The 24,548-nt window shown below is 32.6% G+C and overlaps 1 protein-coding gene and 1 long non-coding RNA gene across 5 annotated transcripts; both read left to right on the top strand.

Moving 5' to 3' along the window:
• Positions 1–838: 838 nt before the first annotated feature.
• Positions 839–23,326, top strand: LOC149484431 (protein FAM13A). 4 transcript variants are annotated; one of them, XR_016316265.1, is made up of 12 exons: positions 8,000–8,101; positions 9,922–10,530; positions 11,203–11,472; positions 12,259–12,433; positions 12,738–12,871; positions 14,036–14,317; positions 14,997–15,221; positions 16,172–16,279; positions 17,896–18,078; positions 18,437–18,599; positions 20,365–21,774; positions 22,579–23,326. XR_016316265.1 is itself a non-coding variant. In XM_089700574.1 (11 exons), exons 3-11 carry the CDS (start codon positions 11,317–11,319, stop codon positions 20,388–20,390), a joined length of 1,452 nt encoding a protein of 483 aa, XP_089556700.1. In that variant the 5' UTR covers positions 839–859; positions 9,922–10,530; positions 11,203–11,316; the 3' UTR covers positions 20,391–23,326. The 4 variants fall into 4 exon arrangements, 3 of the variants coding, with proteins under 3 accessions (XP_089556700.1, XP_089556701.1, XP_089556699.1); XM_089700574.1 differs by lacking the exon at positions 8,000–8,101 and adding an exon at positions 839–859 and having other exon boundaries at positions 20,365–23,326; XM_089700575.1 differs by having other exon boundaries at positions 11,275–11,472; positions 20,365–23,326.
• Positions 18,728–19,570, top strand: LOC149484432 (uncharacterized). The gene is made up of 2 exons (XR_016316268.1): positions 18,728–19,073; positions 19,341–19,570. It is a non-coding gene; the product is annotated as an uncharacterized LOC149484432 (long non-coding RNA).
• Positions 23,327–24,548: the final 1,222 nt, after the last annotated feature.

The raw sequence follows: 24,548 nt of genomic DNA, 5'->3' as shown, positions 1-24,548 counted from the left end.
TATTATTACAACACAAACATTACCTTTTCAGTCTCAAGACTTCAATAAACGAACAATACAAAGATCGAACTGGACTTTAATTTGCTTCTACCACGAATCGATTTGGCCTTCAATAGTTTTAATACTGTGAGGTTTCATTAGGTAATTGCCAACCTATAAGGTATACAGTCTACGTTGCGATCTAGAAAATTATGGAATATGATGATTTAGTTACACGTGTTAAAGTAATACTACTGAATACTAAAACAATCAATCAAGTCTTATTTTTGGCATCTTGCAAGTGTTTGGAAAGCTATGCCATGCAGCCTGTACGGCTGTTTTCAAGCATTAGTGATTAGATCATCAAAAGTAGGTAACTACTTATTACAAAGAATCCATAAAATAAGTGTGAAATTTCAACCGAATTACTAACAATTCTCCGTTATAATATGAAGATATCGTATTTAAAATTTCTTGTAGATATGACTATAATTTTAAGACGTCCGTCGTCATCAATGTAATTGAAAATTCTCTAAGTAGGTAGGTAGGTATATCATCATAACACTTCTATAAGCTGAGTTTTCAAAAAAATTTTGAATGAATATTACTACATATTTTGAAGAGACCAAACGATAATTAAGATCTTTTATAAAAAAGTAGACTAATGAAAACGACCAGGCTAATTATGAACAATAGTCATTGTTTTCCGTACGCTGACAAAAGTATTGTAAAATTTTCTTCACTTTAAAATGCAGCCATAACCTACCGCACCTGTAGAATAAGAGGGGTAGGTTAGCGGAGGGGGGTATGACCTAGAAGTGGGTCAACATCGATCAGTACTGCATCTTATTCACGATAGCCTATGAATCTGGAATGATCGGTGAGTAAATGTTTATGTAAAACTGTTTTCCGCTTTGAATTTGTTTCGTTTGATGCTTTTCTGTTGTTGTTGTTGGCAAGATTAGAAATTGTCTGCGGTTAAAAAAAAGCGGGAAAATTTTCATGTCGTTGTCATTAATATTTAATTGGATTGCGTTGGCGTGATAAGTTATCATTGATAAATGTCTACTTATTGCCTTTACAATTTTTATCTTAATATCTCCTTTTTGTTTATTGTAAATATTTATCTTCTTGCGCACCTACTTAATTTGCCTACATCTAGTAGGGCATTTCCTAGACACTGTGTCTTTGTATCGGTTATAGAATTTACCTTCTAAATGACCGGGTAAGCATTGCGCTAGATTTACTCTTTTCTTTTTGATTTGATTATATTCTCCATGTCACCCAAATTGAATAAATTTTCGAGAACTTTTGATAAAGTAATGTTACTTGCCCAGTAGACAAAGTAACAATTACAAAACGATAACGAAGTTAGAAATCGCAAAAATGTATGGGATTGACATACGCCGCGTTAGATCACGTGGTCTATCTAATGTCAATCCCATACATTTTTGCGATTTCTAACTTCGTTATCGTTTTGTAATTGTTACTTTGTCTAAGGCCCCTGGTGTGATTTACAATACCTACGAAAAATTAAATTGTAAAACACTGTTCTCAATTGAGTTGTTAATTTATAGATGTTTGATTTGGGCTGATGTTGATTAGCTACGCTCGATTATAATAATATCTATAAAAGTGCCTAATTATTAGTTGCTTGCTTTGCTTTTTTATGTGATAGATAGGTACTTCATAAATGTGTTTGTAGGAACTAAATAACATGTCTGTTACCTGTACGGATTGTGTAGGGTTTTTTTCTGATAGAATCACACAACAATTTGGTTATTACCTACCTATTTAGGTAAAATGTACCTATTTAGGAACTAACTATGTCTATATCCAAATATATTATCTTAGTGAGATTGTCTGGCACAATTCCAATACATCCCGACAAACGATCCGTAATTTCATTCGTTCCGTGATAGATTGAAAAGCGAAAACTAATGTTTCGCTTAGTTTTCTTTCGAAGGTTTATGCATCTATGCTGAAATAAATATTGATGATACAATAAGTTGTGCTACGTTCTTACGTCTAAATGCTTTCGTCGTTTGTTTATTATGATTGCTAATTTTAATATTATAATATGACAGTTACCTAGTTATTACTTGCCTTTGCGAAAGTATTATTATTTTTAATTAATAATAACTTAGCCATATAATAGCAAAAATAAAACGTGACCTTATATTTAAGTAATAGGTCCCTTTGTGCGCTATGACTTCATCCACACTTTAATTTCAATAAAAGTTCCAATTGAAAGCTTTTACTTAATTTGGTTCCAACCTTCATAAAATAATAGTCCATCACTACAGTCACATTAATTTTGAAGTAATCACCTAAAATTAGTCCAATTAAAATAAAAGGTAAAAGGTAGGTACTATGTATCTTCAAATTCTATATGAAAATATAGAATAAAGCCGGATTCCAATCAATCATGTCTAAGAATAGTTTTATTGAAGGAAAGAAAATTAATCCTCAATCATTAAAATACAAGAATATGCGTGTTATATATTATATAACACGCAAATCAATGATTATATATCTATTGACTATCAATAAATTAAGAATGGTAGCGTGTAGCGTGACGCCATTAAGAAAAGTCAATGATACCTACATGTTTTATTCTGTGACGTAGAACTAAGCGTAGAACCATAGTAGAACTCTCGTGGCAAAGTTTTTAGTGGAAGGTTTTTTATTGATATACATAATAAACATAAATATATATCAATTAGTTTATCGAGATTATTGAATAATTTGTATCAAATTAGCTTTCCGCCCTCGTCGCCGTTCGCGTTGTCTGTAATTTAATAATTTTTTTTTCAATACCTATTTCCAATATCCTCCCTGGAGAACCATGTTATCCATTGATGAAAGCAGAATTATGTGTTTATGAGTTTATCGCATACAGATAGAGAGACGCAGCGGACTCTACTTTTATTAATAAGTATTAATATAGCCTACCTGTTACATAAACATTCATAATATATTATTAAATTGTACGTCAATATATAAATTAAATGCCAATATCTAACTGAAGCATAATATAATATTATAACATGTTACCCTTAAATCATAAGTTCTACATGAAAGGAAAGTAAGGAGATTGTTCTACGATATAATTGCGTGGATTATCGATGTAAGGTTTCAAGTTTCAACAAATCACTTATATAAACACAACATAATCTCTCCAACAGTGTTAAAACTTTAGTTAGGTATCATATTATATATTATCCATATTAGTCTTGGTAAGACTTCCTTAGCCCGTGTAAAAATAGATACATGATCTAATACCTAAAACGCATGAATTATTTAGCTCTACAAAATGCACCTAATTCTTAAGGATATCGGTAATATTATGTTTACAACAAAAGGTAGACTAATTACATTAATTTGTTTTGTCCATCTCTTTAATAAATTCTGATATAGTTTCTTATTTATTAGTGTTTATAATTTTAGAGTCTAATTTTCTTTGTCTCAATGAAATGGTCTTGTACGCATGCGCGATGCTATCGACTGCTCCCCTCAGCAAAACCTGAATGTAGTGCTCGGTTATAGATAGGTACTATGATGCGATGTAGTGAAACAGAAATGTCTTTGTCTGGGCTCAAGCACTAATTCAATTACATACATACTTAGCATAGGCACTCCTAACCGCATTTAAGTGTTTTTGTACGTTAATATAGTAGAAGTAGAGCAGCTTTTTGTATGCTCTCATTAGGTACATAATAATTCCTTGTTTACTTTCAAACTGCATTATTTTGAATATCGGGTAAAATCAAAATCATATTTTTTTATAAGGTATTTTTCTTATTTATTAGGTAGGTACTTAGAAAGAACGTGCAAAAAAATGATGATTAAGAAGCGAGATTTTTCTCTTTTCTTGTTAGCGTAGGTATTTTATGACAAATATACTTTCCTAAATTGTCGATAATAGGTAATTTTTTGTACTTATTGTAAAAAAATTGTGTCCATGTAGAATGCGTTCACGTCGATAGCTAATACGTAGTTGATTTACATAAGACAAGCTCTGACTCTCCAACTATATTTAAACGAACTAATCTCCTAATTACCTCACAACCTTATTGCTAACTAACCGTGAACGATACAATTTTGTCTACCCTCTACGCGATTAGCATGCAACCCACGCAGAACTATTTCCATCACTGCAGTTCATATAAAACGGCAATTTCCTCATAAATCGACCTTGTGTTTATTGTATCAAATGCATCAATAATCAGACGATATGTTTACGTAATAGTCGTACCTATAACGTTGATGTATGTTTTATTTTATTGTTCTAGCCAAACTATCTTTGAGCTATATTATGTTCTCGTATACGTATACCAATGTAGCTACCCATAAAAGAGATATGGATCTTTTTTCTGTATTTGTGTACTTACAAATAATTATATTTTTTGTACATTATGCACCTAAAAATATTACTTTACAACTTAACATTTAACTGCGCAAAAGAAACCATATAAAATGAAATTTATGTATAAAATTATATTGAAGAATTGGCTTGAATAAAACAAAGAGCGCTTGTATGGAAGTTGTCGTGACCTAGAATAAACTTGAGAGGAAAATGAGAGCTGAAGTTATTGTTGTAGCGATACGTAGCGGGAAAATAATTTTGTAACTGTTTCTTTTGAATAAAGAGAAAACGGTTCGAGAAGCGTCTTTACTCACAAAGTATTTTGAATAAGTATTTAGTATTCTAACATTGTTTAAACATTGTAATTTGAAATGGTTAACTATAAAAACAAAATTGTTTACAATATTTTACATAAATAGCACAATAAAATACATTCTATTTTATCTTAGAAGAGGTTCATCCGAATGCGTTCAGTCGTTTTAAATCGAAATTGTAAGAGACGTAGTAAAAATGATCCTTTTTTAAATTATTGTTAGGTAACCTTTCAAATTTAAAAAGAAGCAATATTTCTACTAATCTAACTTTGTTTATTAGATAAAATATCCTTCCACAAAACCATCTGTATGTATACGCACACTGCACAGGCTGACTGAACTAAACGAATTCATAACGCTTTCAAGGCTGCAATTTAATCGATGGATATCCATAACCATACCTACGCACAATAAATATAGAGTATTACCCTTGGTGACTTCAGCCACGCATACGATTAAATTACCTATACATTAGGGTAGTTATCTACTGGTGTTCCCCCCACTGCCAAGGTCACATCGATCCGTAGCGGGGGACAGTCCCATCTTCTGTGGGGATGGGGATGTCGGGAAAGAATGATAGCAAATGTTGGTAAACAAAGATCGTCAAGTACTTACTACAAAATACGAAAATAGGGTAGTGCTTACGATTTTCTTTTTAGTTAGGAGCATTGGAATTTGGAAACATTGTTTATCAATTTAGATTTAGTCTGTTTATCATATTAGCATATCTATTGTCTATATAAAATCGAATATCGGGAATAAATAAACAGGAAATTATACAGTTGAATGTTGATGTAAACGGTTGGAATTCGATTGTTACCTATTATTGAAAACACGATGATAGCAGTGGATGAAAGTCTATTAGAAATGCTAAAATAACATGCCAGCTTTGTTTTCTTTAGTTTATCCTCCGGAAAGAAAAATGATTGATTATTTAATACGTAAGTGTATAGGTATACCTATCAACTTTTTAACGTATTATTATGTACACACATAGAGTCGGTAAAAGGCATTCCATATATAAAATATTTATGTAAGAAAGATAATAGACCGGGAGATACTGACACAAAATTTCGAGTCATTTGTAACAAGGATGGCGGTTCTACAGGGGTCTTAGTACGCAATGGCAAAAAGAAAAATGATGGTGTGAACGCTGGTACCGGTGTCTTAGTCGCGTGGGCGTTTGTCGAACTCGTCGGAAAAATAGCGAAAGTCAAACGATTTGTAACACAAAAATTTTAGAATTTACCGATAGCCCATAAAAAAGTAGTAGGCGGTAGTGTCATGCCATACTTTTCCGGTGTGACTTACAGCCCGCCATACCGACGCGAATGTGTTGATTTAAATAAAACAATCATTCAACCATTTGTACCAGGCTAACTTTTGCACAGGTAACTATCGTCGTGCAGCCATTTACGAAAATCGCCATGCCATACTTTTCGGACGATTCCAAATGGTCGCCATACCGCCGAAAATCTGCAAAAAATTTTTATTTCGCCAAACTTTTTGTACCAGTATTGCATTTGGATTTTTGGAGAGTATTTGATAAAATGTGACCATTATTATATTTGCCATACTTCTAGTAGGGGGAAAAAGTGCTGTTATACTTGAAAACTTAATTTATTATTAATTTATATAAGTGAGGATTTCCAACACTTAGATCTTTGAAATTTTGTATTTATATTTGTTGATCCTCAAACTTACAGGAAAAATAAGTGCCATACTGTTACAAATCGTTTGACTTTCGCTATTTTCCGACGAGTTCGACTAACGCCCACGCGACTAAGCCGCCGGTACCAGCGTTCACGCCATCGTTTTTCTTTTTGTCATTGCGTACTAAGACCCCTGTAGAACCGCCATCCTGTTACAAATGACTCGAAATTTTGTGTCAGTATCTCCCGGTCTATAAGTATCAAAGTAAACATAAGTTGACGTGTTGTCTTGTCCGTTCCTTGTCGATAAATATTTACATAATTTTTTGAGGGAAACCATAATAATACCGATGTATTTTTATTTTATATGGTCAAAATTTTGGCCAATCTTTTCTCACTTTATTTTACAATCCACAAACATGCACACTGCACAAGGCTTTAGGCTCTTTTCAAGAATTATTATAAGTATAAGTAAGTATAAGTAATTTGTTTGATTAATTTATCTTTAACCTTTACATAGTACACGTGTAACAATGCCTGTTGCAATTTGATCCGATCAATTACATTTTATAACATTGGTTATGCAATAAATTTACTCGAATATCCTTTAAGTCATTTGATACCTAGGAATAAATAAATATCATTTGTTTTTACCAAATAAAGAACATATACTTATACATATATCTGTATTAATGAGATATTATATTAATATGTTCATGATATTTTGTAGTTAATATGTGAGCGTTGAAATAATTAACTAATTCTAACCGTAGTCAATTCCAAAATACTGTAAAATAGACTCAATAGTTTTGGGTGTTTTAATCTATATCAATCCTTATAAAACCAGGAGACAAAAAATATTACAACAAAAAAATAATGTCCTCTTTATATCTACTACGCAGTAATGCTGAAGTAGTGACGCAGTAAGGGTTTAATGACAATGTATATTCGTACCAAGTAATAACACATAAGGTACTTAAAACATAATTTTAGCTCAGCCAAGTCTCCGGAGATAGTAGACTATGCAGTTATTTAATGGAAGCACGCTGGGAAGGTTACGAAAGCTCTTAAAATTCTCCTTCTGTGTAAGCTACGCCGCGGCCGGCCGGCTTGAAGGCGTGCTCCGCTCTTGTTTACGAGTGTAGTGATGTATAGTGGAAATATCGATGGTTGTATATCGATGTCAACAAACAATAAATACTTTAAAAAAAATTGTCTTTAGTAAGGTGGTGAAGGTATTTAGAAATGTTATTGTTTTAAAATAAGAATGGACAATGTGTTTAATGGCATGTTATCTAATATTTATAAGTATAATTCATAACGTAACCTACTGAAACTAAATTATGAAAGCATAATTCTGTAGATACCTTTTAAAAATTTCGACCAAGAGCTTAAAAAGCTCTAGCTCTATGAAATATCCACTTAGGCGCATGATTAAAAATTAAACAGCTTTTTACTTTAATTCAATTCGAACTTTAGCTCAAACATTTATTTATTATTATAAGACTTCTGCTAGAAGCACTTTTGAATCTTCATAACATTATCAGTGGTTTCCAATTCAATTTACTTAAAACTGTAACATTGTAAAGTCAAGAATACATTTCTATCGATATGTTGGTCCAGCACTATTAGAGCATCGGCGCACACCGCCCAACGTTTCAGACTTTCAGTAACTCTCGCTTGGCGTTCGCGATAGGACATTTCCCTCCGCCATTTTAACTGCGACGCCATTCTGTGAAAATACTTCCTAGTTTTCATAAACCTTCCAGAATAAACTGTTTACACAGGTATGTAAACAATATCTTATACGTATTTTACTGTTATATCGTAGGTTCTAGAAGGTTTTATTGAATTTTTCTCAAGGACGTTTTCCGTCCTTGTCTGTTCAGATGCTCTGTAAATAGAGAGCTTTTGTTCCGTATTGAATCTGAATGGCTGCTCGGGAAAGGGTCATAAATATGCATTTCCGAATGAGGTAATACAGTTTGTGCATTTGTTTTGTATTTACATGTATTTTACAGTTACAATACATTGTATTACAGTACATAATATTATTTATTACTTAGGTATATAGTGGGTGTTATATTATGTTGACTACTGCATATAATGTAACATTTTTTAAGACAATGTTATAAGATAGGAACGCTATTTTTTATCGTTAGATACCTAATTGTATAAATGTTTTCTAAGTTTTTGAACTGTATTTTAGACGGATTTTTATATTCTTTATTTAAGTACATTAATTACCGAAAGGGATAACGACAAACAATAAAACGAAAACAAAAGAATATTATGTAGTCTATTTACTAAATAAAAACATGGAAAAAAATAATCATTTCAAAAATAAAAGTTTTCAGAGCAGTTACGATAAAAATATAACATTTGCACCACTAGCACCATTTCATTTTGCGCAATATCAAATCAATCCTCAACCTATTCTTATATTATGGTAAAACGAAACCAGAAAACATTATGAAATATATCTGAGCTTATTGTAATCAAAGACCGGCTTTTCTCCGGGGATTGGTACAGGAGCGCTCCGCCAGTGACACGCCCACTTGCGATCAGCGAACCCTGCGAAAATCAGGTCAAATACGCCTTTATGTTTACATAACTATTTGTTTATATTATATATAATAAATACAGATAAAAAATTAACTCATATAATTATTGTATTGTCACCGATCCTTAAGTGTAACTACAAGGTTTGAATTATATCTGTTCGTTAAAAGTTGGTAAAAATAGAATCTCAACGAGTCGGTTAAGGTAATAGAAGCGTGTTAAAAATAATTACCCGCATATTATGTCAATAAGAATAAAGTAAAATGAGGCGTAATTTCTCTTCCGTATACAGCAGACTTCTATTATACCATTAGGCTTTTACGGACAAAAGTTCACGTTAGGTATAACTTGGCACTTGGCAGTCGTCCAATTTATGTATTTAGTTTCTGAAGAACAATACAGGACGTGAATGAATTTGTGATATTATGGTAAGATTGTGGATAGCTAAGAAAGATAGCTATATATACAAACGTGTATAACATAGGTACCAGCTACTTAACTTTATATAACTACCTAATTATAGGTACATACAAATTATATTAACTGGGTCTGTATGTAGGTGTACCTTTAACTTCGCTCAATCATTGGATGACTACCAAGTGGGTAGCATCATTACCTATAGTTTCAATTTATGATTAATAAAAATTATTATTATAAAAGAAAATATTTCATATTTTATGATTAATTGAAATGACGAAGTTAGGTATTACCTATTATAAAATAAAAATTATTATTAAAATTCCAAATTAATTTTAAAGACAGAGTTGATAAATAGAATTAACTGCAACTAGATATGTCGTCTCATTTTTTTTACGGAAATCTTTGCTATAGAATTAATTGATTTTATAATCCCTACAACACCAAGAAAACTGAATTAAGGAAAAATAAATTACAAGTTTTATTTCTGAGAAGGAAATTCTATTGCGTACCTAATTGTAATTTCTTTAGTCATACACGTGTAAAACAAAAAAGAAAATTTAAATTATTTCTTCTTATTTGGGTACTTTATTAAAATACCGTACTTACATATTTTCTTTTGTTCCAGACCTTCCTGTGACTTCAAGTTTTATTCAAGAACAAGTGAAGTGTTACCAAAATGTCTAGTACGATAGACGAAAATTGAAAGTTAGTTTAACATAACAGAATAATGTGCCTATCGTCTATCATGGTGATAAAAGCGTTATTCTAGGACTATTACGAGCTAAAAGGCTCTAAAACTCACTACTTATCTATCAATGCTAAACTACAGGCTAGTTTCAACGCACTTCTTGAAGCAGCCGTAGTTTGTTGGACAATAAACTCTTCAAAGACTGCTCGTGTTGTAACACTATGTGCCGGGACCGCGATATGTTGAGGCAGAGCTGTGAGATCATCAAATAGAGACTCTGTGCTGTTTTACAATTAATAATCTGTATTTTAGTGAATAGTTTACCGCCAAAACGGCGCTCGTTTCCGTGCTACCGTTTCGTTTTGTTTCTTTCATTTTGTTTTACATAAAAGGATAAACAATAGCCCGGTAGTTTAGTGATTGGTTGTGGATTATCACCCGGGGTCTCGCCCAGGTTTGGGCCCCAGAGGAACCCTGGCAAGTCGAAGTCGGGACAACATTTCCAGAATTCTCAACTCCATAGTAGGCGCTGCGAGATACTGCATCGTAAGTATTGTCGTCACAAACGGTCAAATCTTATTCAGGACACACGATCCACAATTGGCTATTAAAGCGCCGAAATTAAACTTTTCTTGGTATGAGATACATTAGATGTGGGTGTCATTTAATTTCAGAAACACATTTCGGCCGATTACTTTTGGAAATTGGGGATTTATTTTCGAGGGTAGTCTTAAAAAAGAAGCAAAGATGGTACTATTGGAAATTGATCAGGTACTAACTAGGTGACGGGGTAAAATTTTATAATAAACTTTTATGTAGATCCACGATATTTTCAAGAGTATTTTCAAGATTTTTAAGCTTCATATTAGCTTTGGCACAAACAAGGTTATTGGATAGAAAGTGACTTGAACATAAAAAATTCTAATCATAAACACATTTCTTTAAAATTACCTAGGTTCCAGTAACCTTGAAGATATATAGCCGCGTTGTAAAAACCTAGCTAAAGAATATTTACAATGCCCTAGTAGAAAACGCTTTAGGCAGTACAATTCAAATAAATCTACACAACTAGGTTTCGTACAATATATTTTGCTAATACACCAACAATCATGTACTCATACCACGGCCCAAGACATCTCATAACATAGCAGATTTGCAAACGAATTCAAGCTTGTCAATCCATGCATAACACACACATTAACATAGACATTACATTAGGGTTACGGCACACCATCCGATTGCTCGAGCGACCGTCGCATTGTAATTACCACAAACGGGTGGCGTGCGCAGTGCTGCGAGCAGGATCGGGAACGGGGGAGTGAGAGAGAAGATATGGCAGCCCCTGAGTGCGAGCGCGAGGCCCGTAAACGGCGGGAACGTCGCGACTCGGGCTGTGCGCACGAGCGCAAAGAGAGGAGACCGCACAGCGAAGAACGGCTTCCACCTCCTCCGCCGCCACCACCGTTACATGATCACAATCGTCTTGAGGTTTGTTAAATCCCTTAATTTAACAAATTTTAGTCGCTGCGCTTAATTTCACTGAATGAAATGAATGAAAAGTTATATCTCAAAAGAAACTGGAAAGAAAGTTGACTAATCAGTTGATCAGTCAATTTCAAACAACTACCTAACCTAAATACTACTCTTTTTGTTATAGCTGAAATTGTCCTGGCAGAAATTATTAACATTACATAGAAATACATATACTGCAAATTGCTTGGTAAATATGTATTATTGTCGAGCCAATTTAATAGGCAACATTTGACGTCTATCAATTTTATCTTCGAAGAGAGGTAACCTGCTTAAAAACATCGATTAAAGTGAATTAATCGATACGGATTTGAAACATTTGTCAATCGAATTTATTAATTTATGATAATTTTTATTCACAAGTAATCAATGCATTCGATTCTAGATGTCATATTTCGATTTTTAGAGTAACGTCTCTGGTATTTAAAAAGAAAAAAGGTTTATTGACACAAAATTGTAGTGACGTCAGTTCTTCAATTCAGAAATTGTTTATTATGTTTAAAATGGTTTATCAGTAAAATGAAATCTTAAAATTACTTGTATCGGTCATTGTTATTATAAATATGTAGTTGTAATTGAAAAAAGTCAAGCAAATGTGCAGTTCTAACAAAACGAAATATCATGTTATTCTATGTCGTCGTTACTAGGTTACGTTCTTGAATTTTGTTGAACTGTCAAATGTTGCCTATTAAAATGGCTCTACTATAGTATTTAAATGTATTAATAATAAACATTTGGTTGCAGTCCGAACGTCGTGCAGAAAGGCTGTCTCGCGCACGTAGACCACAGTTCGGAAAGCGACGCCGCGCGCCTGCCCGCCTCCCGCGACAGCCCCGGGAAATAGATCATGTGTCCGCAGAGGACTCCCGCTGCGGCACACCCCCGCACTTTGAATACGTTGTTCAACAGAAACCGGAAGGTGGGTTTTGAAATGATCAGATTTAATTTTCTGTATGGAAATTTCTAATAAAGACTTCCTCTTTATTAGTATAACAGGTTTTGTTTGTTGTTTTAAATGGATCATCTGAAAAAATATTGGACAGGTTAAAAAAAACCACCTGTAGAAAGATACTTTATTTTATTCCCGAGCACTGCAATAATTCAAATTTTCTAACTAACTACTTCGGACTGCAGTTTTGAGTATCATAGATTTTACTTTTTCTAAAGAATTTAACCTACAAAATCAACAAAATTCAGGCTATAACTTACTAAATTTTATCCAGTATGTGAAGAAACCGAACGCTCTCAAAGCTCTCGACGCGAAGAAGCGGAACACGCGCGTCGAGACGAGCGAAGCGTGCCGCCGCGCCGCACGCAGCCCAGTCCCGATAGACGACTTGAGAAAATTAACAAGAAGGTATGTTACAATATGCAGAAAATCTTCGGAAACTAGCATATGTAGAACTAAATAGTTCAACGACATGTGCTATCTGCTAACCGTATCTGACCAGTGTGGGGTATTAATGCCTTAATACGGTATTATGGCTATACCAAAACTCACGAGTATTATAGCCTAATCTGTCGTTGGAAAACTATCTTAGGTTTTGGTGGCCGTATGAAAAAATATGATGATAACGATGTTATATGTGCTATCTAATCAGTAAGAAGGTGAATAGCAGAAAACGATAGGTCAGAGACTAATAAAGCAGAAAGCATTTTAAATTTGCACAAAGTAGAAATAAATATTATCAAAGTAGTTTGTGATAAGGATTTTTGAGATAGAATAGCAATCTACTTTATGGTATAAGATAAATACGCCGCCTAAGTATAAATATAAGTAAGTCAAATCTATTTTTCGCCATTCATGATACTTACACTGTTTTGTAATACTTTTCAGAAATAGTATTTTGGAGATGAAGAAAAACAAACGTATCTAGTTTATGCCCGTTGCTCCTATATTAACAGATTATAATCATGAATCATAAAGTTTATATTTTCCTCGATTCATCGTGCGGAATGCGAAGATATGATTCTCGAAACTAAAATCCAAGCGAATATGTTACCACTTACCATGCGTGCCGAATGAAAATAAAATGCCCATTTTTCTTTGCATAATACGCCTTCCGAAATGTATTTTGCCTTATATAATTATCTGGAGTACATTGGTATTTTTAGCCTTCAACTTTAATTAACATAGCGGCAAGCATGCAAACATAACGTAGAACACGTTTATATATCGCCGCATTTAGAATCCCTCAATGTTATCTGTACTTGAAGTTTTAATTGATCATTGAAACATTAATCAAACAGTTTATAGTTACGGTTTGCATTCACTTCATTTCATGAACTAATTTCCGAGTATCGCTATTTTAAGAATCAATGTAAAACAATAACAACTTCTTGTTATAGCTCGAAACTATTTGCCCTCTAAATTGCCTGGATACTTTTCTAAATAACAATATATTTGGTTCATTTCAAATGAAGTGTCCATAGAGACGAACAGAAAGATCAATAGTATATTCATTCCGTACTCAATAATAATAATCAGTTTAACTAAATATATGACTTTTTGTCATTCAAGATCGCCGTTCTCAAGAAGTCAATTACCAAATACGAGAACGACTTCGAAACCCAAAACGGGCGTGCTATATCTCCCGGCGATCGAATGACTGACGTCCAACTGACGCGCATGCATGAGACCCTGCGGCGCTTGCAAACAGAAAAGCGCTGTATTAAAGCGGACCCCGTGGAATACGCTCTGAAAGTTAAAGCCGCTAAATTGCAGAAGGAAAGAGATGAAAAGCTGGATGCAGCGCTGAAAAGCGACAAATCGATGGTAGATGTGGTGCGGGATATTGAAGAGGTAAGTGCAATGTACGAGCACGTTTATATTGGCAGCAAAGCGTTTGGATTTTGGTTCTTTTGTAAATTAATGTTTTGAATTTAAAGCCAAAACTTTCCAACAAATTCTGATTTGTTGGTGTACGTGACTACTAAACTCATACTATATTTAAATCATGTAGTATAAACGTATTTCTCTCCAATAGTAGGATAGGTCAAGGCGAGGTTTATTACATGTATGTTTACTTTTGGGCAACATGCCCAAGTGTGACTTCAATATTCCGTTTGCCAAGTAATATATGCTTTGCCGAATTTATCCATTTATCTTGGAGTTTCATAGCTGCATTCCGTATCCTGCATTCGTTTTCTTCGATATTTATTATTTATCAAGAAACTTGGAATATTGGTATATTACACTTTACCTATTTAAACTTTTATTTCCAAATCAATAAAATAAATACTAAACTAGTTAACTACCTGTTTGTTTTAAATTATTTATCATTTTATATCTGACATTCCTGTTAGTATCAATACACTAATTTCTGTATTTATTATGCGAACCATGCGAAATTACTGCATATTTTATATTTACCCAATCAATATTTTGGAAGCGTTTTAATTACTATAATTGAAAAAAAAAATTCTCTGTGCCACAACCCTAACTAAATTTCCAAATATAACAACACAATATTAACTTCCAGTGGATAGACGGGTGTCGTCAAGCAGCTGGTCGAATTATAGCTTCCGAAACCACTTGGACCTCAGCACAATTAGCCGCAGAGAAGGCCTGTGTGCAACGCGCTTTACTCCGCCTTGAAGCGGCTAGAGGCAGACCAGCCGCTAATACCGCAGAGCGAGGTGCCGCTAGACACCTCTATGAGAGATATAGAGCTGTGAAACGCGCTCTACAATCCAGATCTGATATAGTGAGTTGCTTTGTAGAGTTTTTATTTAATGCAACAACTCTTTCAGCTAAAGTATTCCGATTTCCTTGGCGGGAGCATATTTTTTATTAATTATGCGATTTGGTTACTCTTTATGAGACGCTGGAATCTCTGTTGCACAATAGCAGTGATCTATGAAGTGTAAAGCTACTAGGTAGCGAATTCTACAGTTTAGTTTAAAGGTGCTAAATATCTACTAATCTTTTATCAAGATGTTTTTAGATACGTAGAATTGTAGAGTTTATATAATGAAAATGATTAGCCACTCCGAAATAAGAGTACCAGAGCATAAAGGTGGCTCATAATTTAAAGAGTAATAATCAGGAAACAACGACCTTCCGGGGATCAGTAATTGCCTAGACAAATCAGTAATAGATAAAATGATATCGAACGATAGAATAGATTAGTACATTGTTAAGTCAAAATATTTCGTCAATATTATTATCTAGTAATAAAAGGGGAGTAGGTCACATTGGTGTGTTTTTTGTTATCACTTATCAGTATTTAACGCGTTATTTGGGAAGTAGCGTGCCACTGCGACTGAGGATAACTTTAACTTGTTTTTTCTTTTTATAGCTTATAGTGGATCAGTCTAATCCACTTAATTACCATTTTTGCATCTCATTATTGCAATATAAAGTACAAATAGCATTCTTAGATTAATAAAGGATATAAAGGTGTTTTTAATGTCTGGTTGAATCATCAAAGAATCTTGCGCTGAATCAATAAGTAGAATAATGGATCGCTACTGGGTTTGTTGAGTTGTTTCCTCATAATTTGATTATTTGAATATATTTTCTTCATAAGATACGAAATATCGCCTAAAAATATCGAAAATAATTAAATGTTTAATTTTGGAGAAAAAATATTAATAAAAAAAAATTAGCATTTCACGAATTTGTAAGAATATAGTGGCATATATTTTATTTCAGATGGGGACTAACGGTGAACTAGCTACTATTCATGAACACGAAGCGATGCTGTTCACAAGCGTTGATAGCTCCAGTGACTCGCAGGAGAAACCATCGGACACTTCTCAGGTAAGATAGAGCTACCTATTGATAGAGATAAGAGGGTTACCTATCTTAATCTCGAATTTTAATATTCCGAATATCATAATCCAGAAAACGTTTGGACATTTTTTCATAACCCCGAATTTTAAAATTTCGAAGTTTTGTTTGCCATATAATCGCAACTCCCAATTTCATTTGCCCATTTCTTTATTTGTACGACGTTTTACAATCCAGACGAATGAGTTCCAGACATACGAAATCTAAATGCACAAAATCCAGATGACCGTAATCCATATGCACGAAAGCCAGATTTTTAAAACACAAATTTTTGAAATACAGTTAATTGATATTCAGACAAACAATGTCCAGATTTTTGAAATTCAAATAAACGATATCCAGCGAAACGAAATCCTTCCAGGGGGTCGTACTGAATAGATTTTAACACTTTAACCTTTCTGTAATGGGCAAGTAAAACAATAGCGAGTCGGTTCTGGCACTCGCCGGCCGCTACCGCGGCACGCTCGCTTCGCTCGCTCGGCTCGTGCGTGAGGGGTCACAGTTCAAACCTAACCTAACCTACTGAGTCGAATTTGACACTTAAACCTTTCTGTAATGGGCAAGTAAAACAATAGCGAGTCGGTTCTGGCACTCGCCGGCCGCTGCCGCGGCACGCTCGCTTCGCTCGCTCGGCTCGTGCATCGGGGGTCACAGTTCAAACCTAACCTAACCTACTGAGTCGAATTTGACACTTAAACCTTTCTGTAATGGACAAGTAAAACAATAAATTTACTTACTGACATGTTTATTTTCAGTCGATAGTAAAGGTATAATCACGATTGTATGGAAATCAAATAAAAAGATTATGAAAATCTGGCAATAGTTTATCTGTTATACGATTATATGGGAACCAAATAAAAAGATTATGAAAATTTGGCAATAGTTTATTTGGAAAATGGTACGATGGGAAACAAAAAAAAGTATTCTGAGAATCTGGTATAATGAGATCTGTATTATGAAAATACGGGAAACAAAAAAATACTTTTTAAAAATCTGGTTTTGGTGCATCTGGAAATTGATTCATCTGGGAAATTAAAAAAGGAATTTTAAAAATTTGTCATTCATTACATCTGTCTTTTAAAAGTTCTAACAACCGTTTTCGGGGTTTTAATATTCGGGTAATAGAAATTCGAGTTTTTAATAGGTTACCAGGTAAGAGATATCATTGCACTGTAACACATTTTCAACCAGATTTCTTTTTAAGAAAAATATGAATTCGTCGCAATGAAACTACGACACATAGATTAGTATGTACAGATGAACTCATACTTCAGCAGTCACTTTAAGGAAGTTTTATTGATTGAAATTTCTAAGCAAATTTGCACTCGATACAACAGTACTTAGGGTGTTGTGTCGCGTGTCAAGACAAAGCATAAAGGCGCCAACACGTGATGTGGTTCAGGAGATCCCATCAAAAAGTCTGCTCCGCCAAATTGCACTTTATGCATTAGGATTAAGGGTGTTCTATAGCATACGAAACAGCAGAAAGCCCGCTGCTTTTTCCATCAAATGCCAATGTTTTCAGCCAAGTTTGCTCTGCAAAATTGTACTCTATACCTAAGTAATAAGGGTGTATTTTCGCACAGGAAACAGCAGAAGAAAGCCCGTTACAATCACCTCTAATACGCGAGGTGGTGGAAGAAATGCCTTCATCCACATCTTCAGCCAAGTCTGCTACTAGCGAGGAAACACCTTCCAATGAAGGCTTGCATTTCCTGGGCTTAGATGATCTGGCTAGAGCCCTTAGTGAAGCCAAGATGCAGAAATGTGTACGTATTACAAAATTTAAAATTGTTGTTCAAATTAATCGAAAATTAAATAATACTTAAATGGGATGATTGGTATTTGACATCTAATTATGTTCTCATTAATTAACAATTATTCTAATTAAATTCCATTGTAGTCGCAGATTAAGAACATTAAAATATTAAATAGGTAACCTATATTTTAGCTTAAAGTATAAGAAGGCTTAGGCAGGGTTAATGAATTTAAAAAGTCCTGTATTTGACTTCGCTTACCCAATTCGATCGAAATCGGTTTTGGTATAATTGGTACAAATATCCGATACTCCAAAGTATGACGAATTTACAACATTAATTGAATTAATTAGAAACATTAACATTCCAGGTACTTCGTCGAACAATAAAGGAGTACGAGTTAAACTTCGAAATACAGAACAGTAGGAAGGTCCAAAGTGACGACAAGAAGGGCAGAGAGGAAGAATACCAAAAATACAAAGCTATTAAGGCCAGGATCAAATTGTTGAACGCGCTCATTAACAAACAAAAAGGTTTGCAGTAAATAGTTTTTATCGTGCACATTTGTCATATATACCTAGAGTCTATGGTCTTTAAAAAAAATGACACTTCACTTAGTATGTTTTTTTTCTTTTTTAAATGGCATTGAGTTTGAACCTCGGAGCAATTATCAAGCCTGGAGAAGTAACAATTAATTGAACAATATAGCACTAGTTTGGCCTTTTTGGCTTATGGCAAAATGTCATGCGAAAAAAGAGGACAGATATATGTCAGTTCGACAGTTTGAAATGACATGTGCCCATGTCAATTTGTTTCAGTGACCAGTCTGGTCACGGACGCATGGTGATTTTAATTATTATTTTTGTAGTGAAAAACGAGTGTTTTAGTTTAATTTGTTATTTTATGAAAAGACAATTGACTAAAGATAACATGGCTTGTGTTGCTTACGGCTGTAAAAGCCGTAGTAATGTGAAATCGGACGAAGATAGAAATTTGTCATTTCACAGGTTAGTGTTTTGATCAATTTTTTTGTTAATTGTATGATAAATAAGTTAATTTACCTTATTTTCTTAATCATCTATGTTTTATCTAACCGTAATCATTGAAATGAAATCATAATCAGCTTAGTTTTTAGAAAAAATGCAAAATATAACTTCCATAGTGTTGTGCAATTATCGATACTTGAGTAGGAACGAAGTACTTCATTGATAATGACTGCTTTAGGTTAGGAGAAATAAAAGGTATTTAAGTATGGATTTTATTGTTATTTGCAGGTTTCTGGCTTGAGAACAATTAAAAGATGTTTGAGTTAAAGGCACAGGAAAAATTGGAAGCCTTCAAAACATTCTCGGCCTTGTTCAAATCATTTCGAATCAGACGGGAAGAAAAGTAAAGTGCTTTGCAGAGATGCTGTGCCACAAGTTTAAGGTGGCATCTATTTTAAATAATAAATATTGTAATTTGGTAATTAAGTATCGAAATAAAATGTTGTTAAAAAAATAAATGTTTATTTGTTTTATTTGAAGCAATTTATTTTAAACTTGTACCAATTTTTTCCTGTGGGAATGAGTTATTTTCCTGTGGTAAATTGTAGCTTATATGTTATTCTGATGTTTAAACTATATAATTATTGTAAAGTTCCATAAAAACTCATTCAGTAGTTTTCACGTGAAAGAGTATCAAAATATGTCCATTCTTATATATTTTTGCTTTTATAATATTAGTAGGATACGACTATTGATTTGTAAAAAGATCAACTAGGTGGAAGTCAGATTCGCGCACGAAGGGTTCCGTATAATTCTATGAATGAATCTATGAAAACAGGAAAAAATACGTACCTTTTTACGAAACCATAAAAACAACCTAAACCGAAATAACTACCTAATAATATTTTTTTATAAATACCACTACCATACAATGCAAGGCAGTCAATACGCATCGTAAATGAATAATTCCAAATTAAACGAATCTTAAATTATCTTCAAGCAATTTTATAACTTAATTTTTTTATTTATCGATATTTTAGTATTCGATAAAGTAAAGGCAAGCACTACCTTTTTAGAACAAAAAGTGGCTACATGTGGATTTGAATGCCAAGCAGATAACAGTGTGTTGTCTCTTTCTATCGCATTAATTAGGGTATTGAATAAAAGAGAGCCACTATATAAGAAACGTTCAATTAATTGTTACTTCTCCAGGCTTGTTAATTGCTCCGAGGTTTGAACTGTTAGCCAGTCTCAATATGTTTAAAAAAATATTTTTGATACGTCAAATTGATCATAATTTTATTTTTTTCAGGCTTGTTAAAGAATAACAGAGGTTGAATTGAGCGTTGTATTGAAGGTGACACTTACAATGTTGTTGTAAAAATCAATTTTAAAATAATCATTTATGAATGTACTCTCATATCTCGTATAGTTTAAATATCAATGTTTAGACAAGAGGGTACGACTTTACAAGTACAAAGGCATATGGCCTAAGGTTTGTATTGCAAAGATGTGTAACTGTATTTATTTAAGAATTTAATATTTTCTATACTTTAATGACACCTTTAATGTACAAGTGTTACGGATTTACTAACGAGCCCACATTAAATTCTATATATCGAAATAAATAGTATGTATAATACATAAAAAATATGTATTATGAAGTGTATTATTTTGACTTTGTTAATTGCGAAAACATCTTGGCAATTTGTACATAAAAATAACACGTAGTTTTTGATGCAACAAAGAGATTATTAAAATAGATAATGTCTCTGATCTCTGAAAACTGGAACTTTCTTAGAAAAAATCAAAATAGTATGTTAAAAATAATTATAACATAAATTTAGTCTCATTTTACTTTACGTACACACATGTAGCTTTAAAATAATGTGCATGATTTCAGTTTTGTATTGAACAGTGCCAATTTTTGACAGCATAGGTCGTAAGTACCAACACACGCGGATGCGTTTTCCTATGGTTTATTTAAAATATTTTTTATTCTATATAATCTGCATTAATAATAATTGTTATTGGACATTACTCATCTAACTCTAATTAATTAATAACATTCGAATTCATTATTTTTATGATTTTTTTCTTATCGTTAATTTTTGTCGTGTTTACAACTAATAATCTTAATTAAGAAAATAATCATTTATTGTGACAAGTTATTTAGTGCAATTTTGTAAAAAACATAGAGCATTTCCATTACCTATTTCACTAGATTTTAAATACGACTGAAAACTAAATATCGAAAATTCTATGGAGATCTCTTGTTAAAATTATAATGGTACAAACGGAAAAATTATATTGTCACAAGTTTCTTTTTATATGTATGTGGTTAATTGTTGGCGCGTTTTTGAAAGTGTTTTATAATCTATTGTGTTATAGCTCTACATAGTTATATAAATATTATAGAGGCGCGCGATTACAACCTGATTGTACGATAAAAATATTATTGTGAATGTATGAGTGATGTCCGTTTCTAGTAAACATGAATATATGCATAAAACATAAAATCATCTATTAAATAATATAAATGTTGTGTGAAAATTGAGGTTGTCATTGGATACATTTTTAGTCTATGGTTGACATAATCTGTGTTTGCCTTTTTCGCTCTTTATATGTTCTGCATATGAAAGGACATAACACAGAGCTATTTCTTTGTACTTTTGATTTTAGTGATCATAATATATTTTATTAAATTTTAAGATCTTAGTAGGTAAGTACATTGTTAATTGTATAATGACTGTAATATAAAATTACACAATGAAGTTTCTATTGAAATTGTTCAGAAAAAGGTCGATTCGCAACACATTACATAATATAGAGATATGTTATTAATGCACTGGTATTAATAAATATGGTTGAAGAATAATTAAGATCGCGCATACATATTAAATGTATTTGATAATCTTCGTAAGTTGAAACATAGACGAATAGAATCGAGTATGTATTGTAAATAATTTATTATTTCTATAGATACTACATACATACTACAGTTAGGCTTAGCTGCAATATTATCTTGAATGATTTTCCGTTTTTTTTTTATTTAATTTAAGTTTTAACTATTGTTTTCCTCACAGAGGTTTTGTAATAATTTAACTACGCTTAGTACTAAGTAATTAGCTGTGATTTATTATGATATATATAGAAGTATCCTTGTGTAACAAGTCTATACCGTAGTTTTATTTAGATTTTTATAACGTTTGTTTTGTCTTGGACACAAATGAATTTTATTTATATTTTAATAATTATTATAGTTATATTGTTAAGTATTGGATCTTATTATTTATTTCAAGTAGGTACTTGATTTTAATCGATGTCAGGAGTTCTTTTGTTTTTTAATTTAATCCCTTCTATAACATTTTATTTCATATTGATGATGATGATCATACGATTAAAATGATTTAATATAATATTGTTCCTTGTTATAATGACACTTTTATGAATGTAGCACTGAAAATAAACTTTGAAATATTTTAACTTTATTTTTGTTTTGCTTTTGTTATCAAGAATAATGTAGGTACTTCAACAGTTCATCAAGTAGAGATTAATATTAATAAAAGATGAAAGTAAGAGTTCTTGTGACAAAACGTAAAAAGTTTTATTTTATATGCGAATGTGTTGCCAGATAAAATGAATATTCGATTTTTTCCAACCTGGCAAGTGGCAACCAACGTTTATTTATTTTCTATGCGAAGGATGTGACTAATAAAAAATAATGTACAATTGTCAGAGCTTCAAAGAAAGCTCTAACTAATACATCTTTTAATATACGTATGACATATGAACATCTGTTAGATTCTAAGCGTCTTCTTACAGAAGAAAATTATATGTACAGAAGTAGAGTCGTAACAATATAATATGTCGACTATAAAAAGCTTTTCTAACTTCTTTAAAGCTAAGAAGCGATTTTTCCACTTCGTAGCGGAATTTGTAAAAGAATCACTACATTTTATTAGATGTTATGATGAATAATGCATATTAATACTTAATAGATTAACTGCTTATATAAGATCAGTTAATTCTAGAAAAATCGCTTCTTAAATGGATTTTTATATGTGATGTAAACATATAAGTATTTGGTAAATTATGTACAACCAATCAAAAAACGGCTCCTTAAGATATCTATGCATCATGAATATTTGGATATATTGTAACTTATAAAATACATACTATAGTAATTATCAACATGTAGCGTTCATCAAATCAATTCATATTATTGGACGTTTTAAATAAAGGACAAATAAATGGAAGTTTTTTATTTATATCAAACCAACTCCCCGCCTCAAATTCAAAGAATATTATTAGTTACTAGCTTCCGCCCACGACTTTGTACGTGCATCCCCGTTTTTCCCCGATCCCCTAAGAATTTCGGGAAATCCTTTCTTAGCGGATGCCTACGTCCTAACATCTACCTGCATGCCAAATTTTAGCCCGATACGTCCAGTGGTTTGGGCTGTGCGTTGATAGATCACTATATCAGTCACCTTTGAGTTTTATATATTGGGTTCTGAATCTCCAAAGAACAGAAGTCAAAACCCCTATAGGAACATTTTGTTTTCCGTCAAGACTATTTTTCTCAGAAACGCATTTAGGAATCAAGCTGAAATTTTTATTGAATACTCAAGTCCCTTGAATCTGTGAAAAAATCAAACATATAAGCCAACGCAATCAAAGATACCTACAGCCGTTTGTGCTGCAAATTTTCGCAAATTCGACATTCGCAAGAGAATCAAAACCTACTGGGTAATTCCGGTGAATCTTGAAATTTGGTGAAAAGCGAAATCTTATAGCAGATAAAAGAAATAATTTAAAATTACAGCATAATAAAAAATAGGTTTGTTCGGAGCCCTCGGTGCACGAGTTGACTCGCTGCACTTGGCCGCTTTTATTTTTCCTAATAAGTTTTGGTTTAAATTGATATTTTTGGTTTTATGGCATTCAAATGCTTTATAAATATAAATTTATAAAGAGTAGAAAAAAAGGATGCGGGTTCGAGTCCCGCACTCCCGCCTCGTGATCGAATTTTTTCTATTCTTTATAAATTTATAAGTTTTGGTTTATTTATACAAATTTTGACCTTATAGAGAATGGTGTTCATAAGTTAATATTTTTTTTATTTTACACTGTATAACTTGTTTCATGTGATTTTTATTAGTCACATTTAATAAAGGCATCCTTTCTTTTAGATAACGGGAATTCTTAATGTCTTTCAAAGCAAAGATATCGCAAAACAAATGCCTGCATTTTAAGTTTTAATTATACCTAAGTAGGTATATAAATATGCCTTAATTACAGTTTGATGCGGGGAACGCAGCGGTACAAACAAAATACTTAACCAAAGAAATGAAAACAAATAAATTTCAATATTAATTTATTTAAGATATAAAGCCGGAGTATCAAATACATAAATTATGTTTTATAATGTTTAGGAGTCGAAGTATTTTCCGTTCCATCTAAAAACGAAACAGGCAAGATGCTAATGAACTG

This window comes from Colias philodice, chromosome 11, assembly GCF_061535455.1.
Source record: "Colias philodice isolate Cphi_HAF_F1 chromosome 11, ilColPhil1 Martin Lab GWU primary, whole genome shotgun sequence".
NCBI lineage: Eukaryota > Metazoa > Arthropoda > Insecta > Lepidoptera > Pieridae > Colias > Colias philodice.
This window is presented reverse-complemented; position numbering and strand designations above follow the sequence as displayed.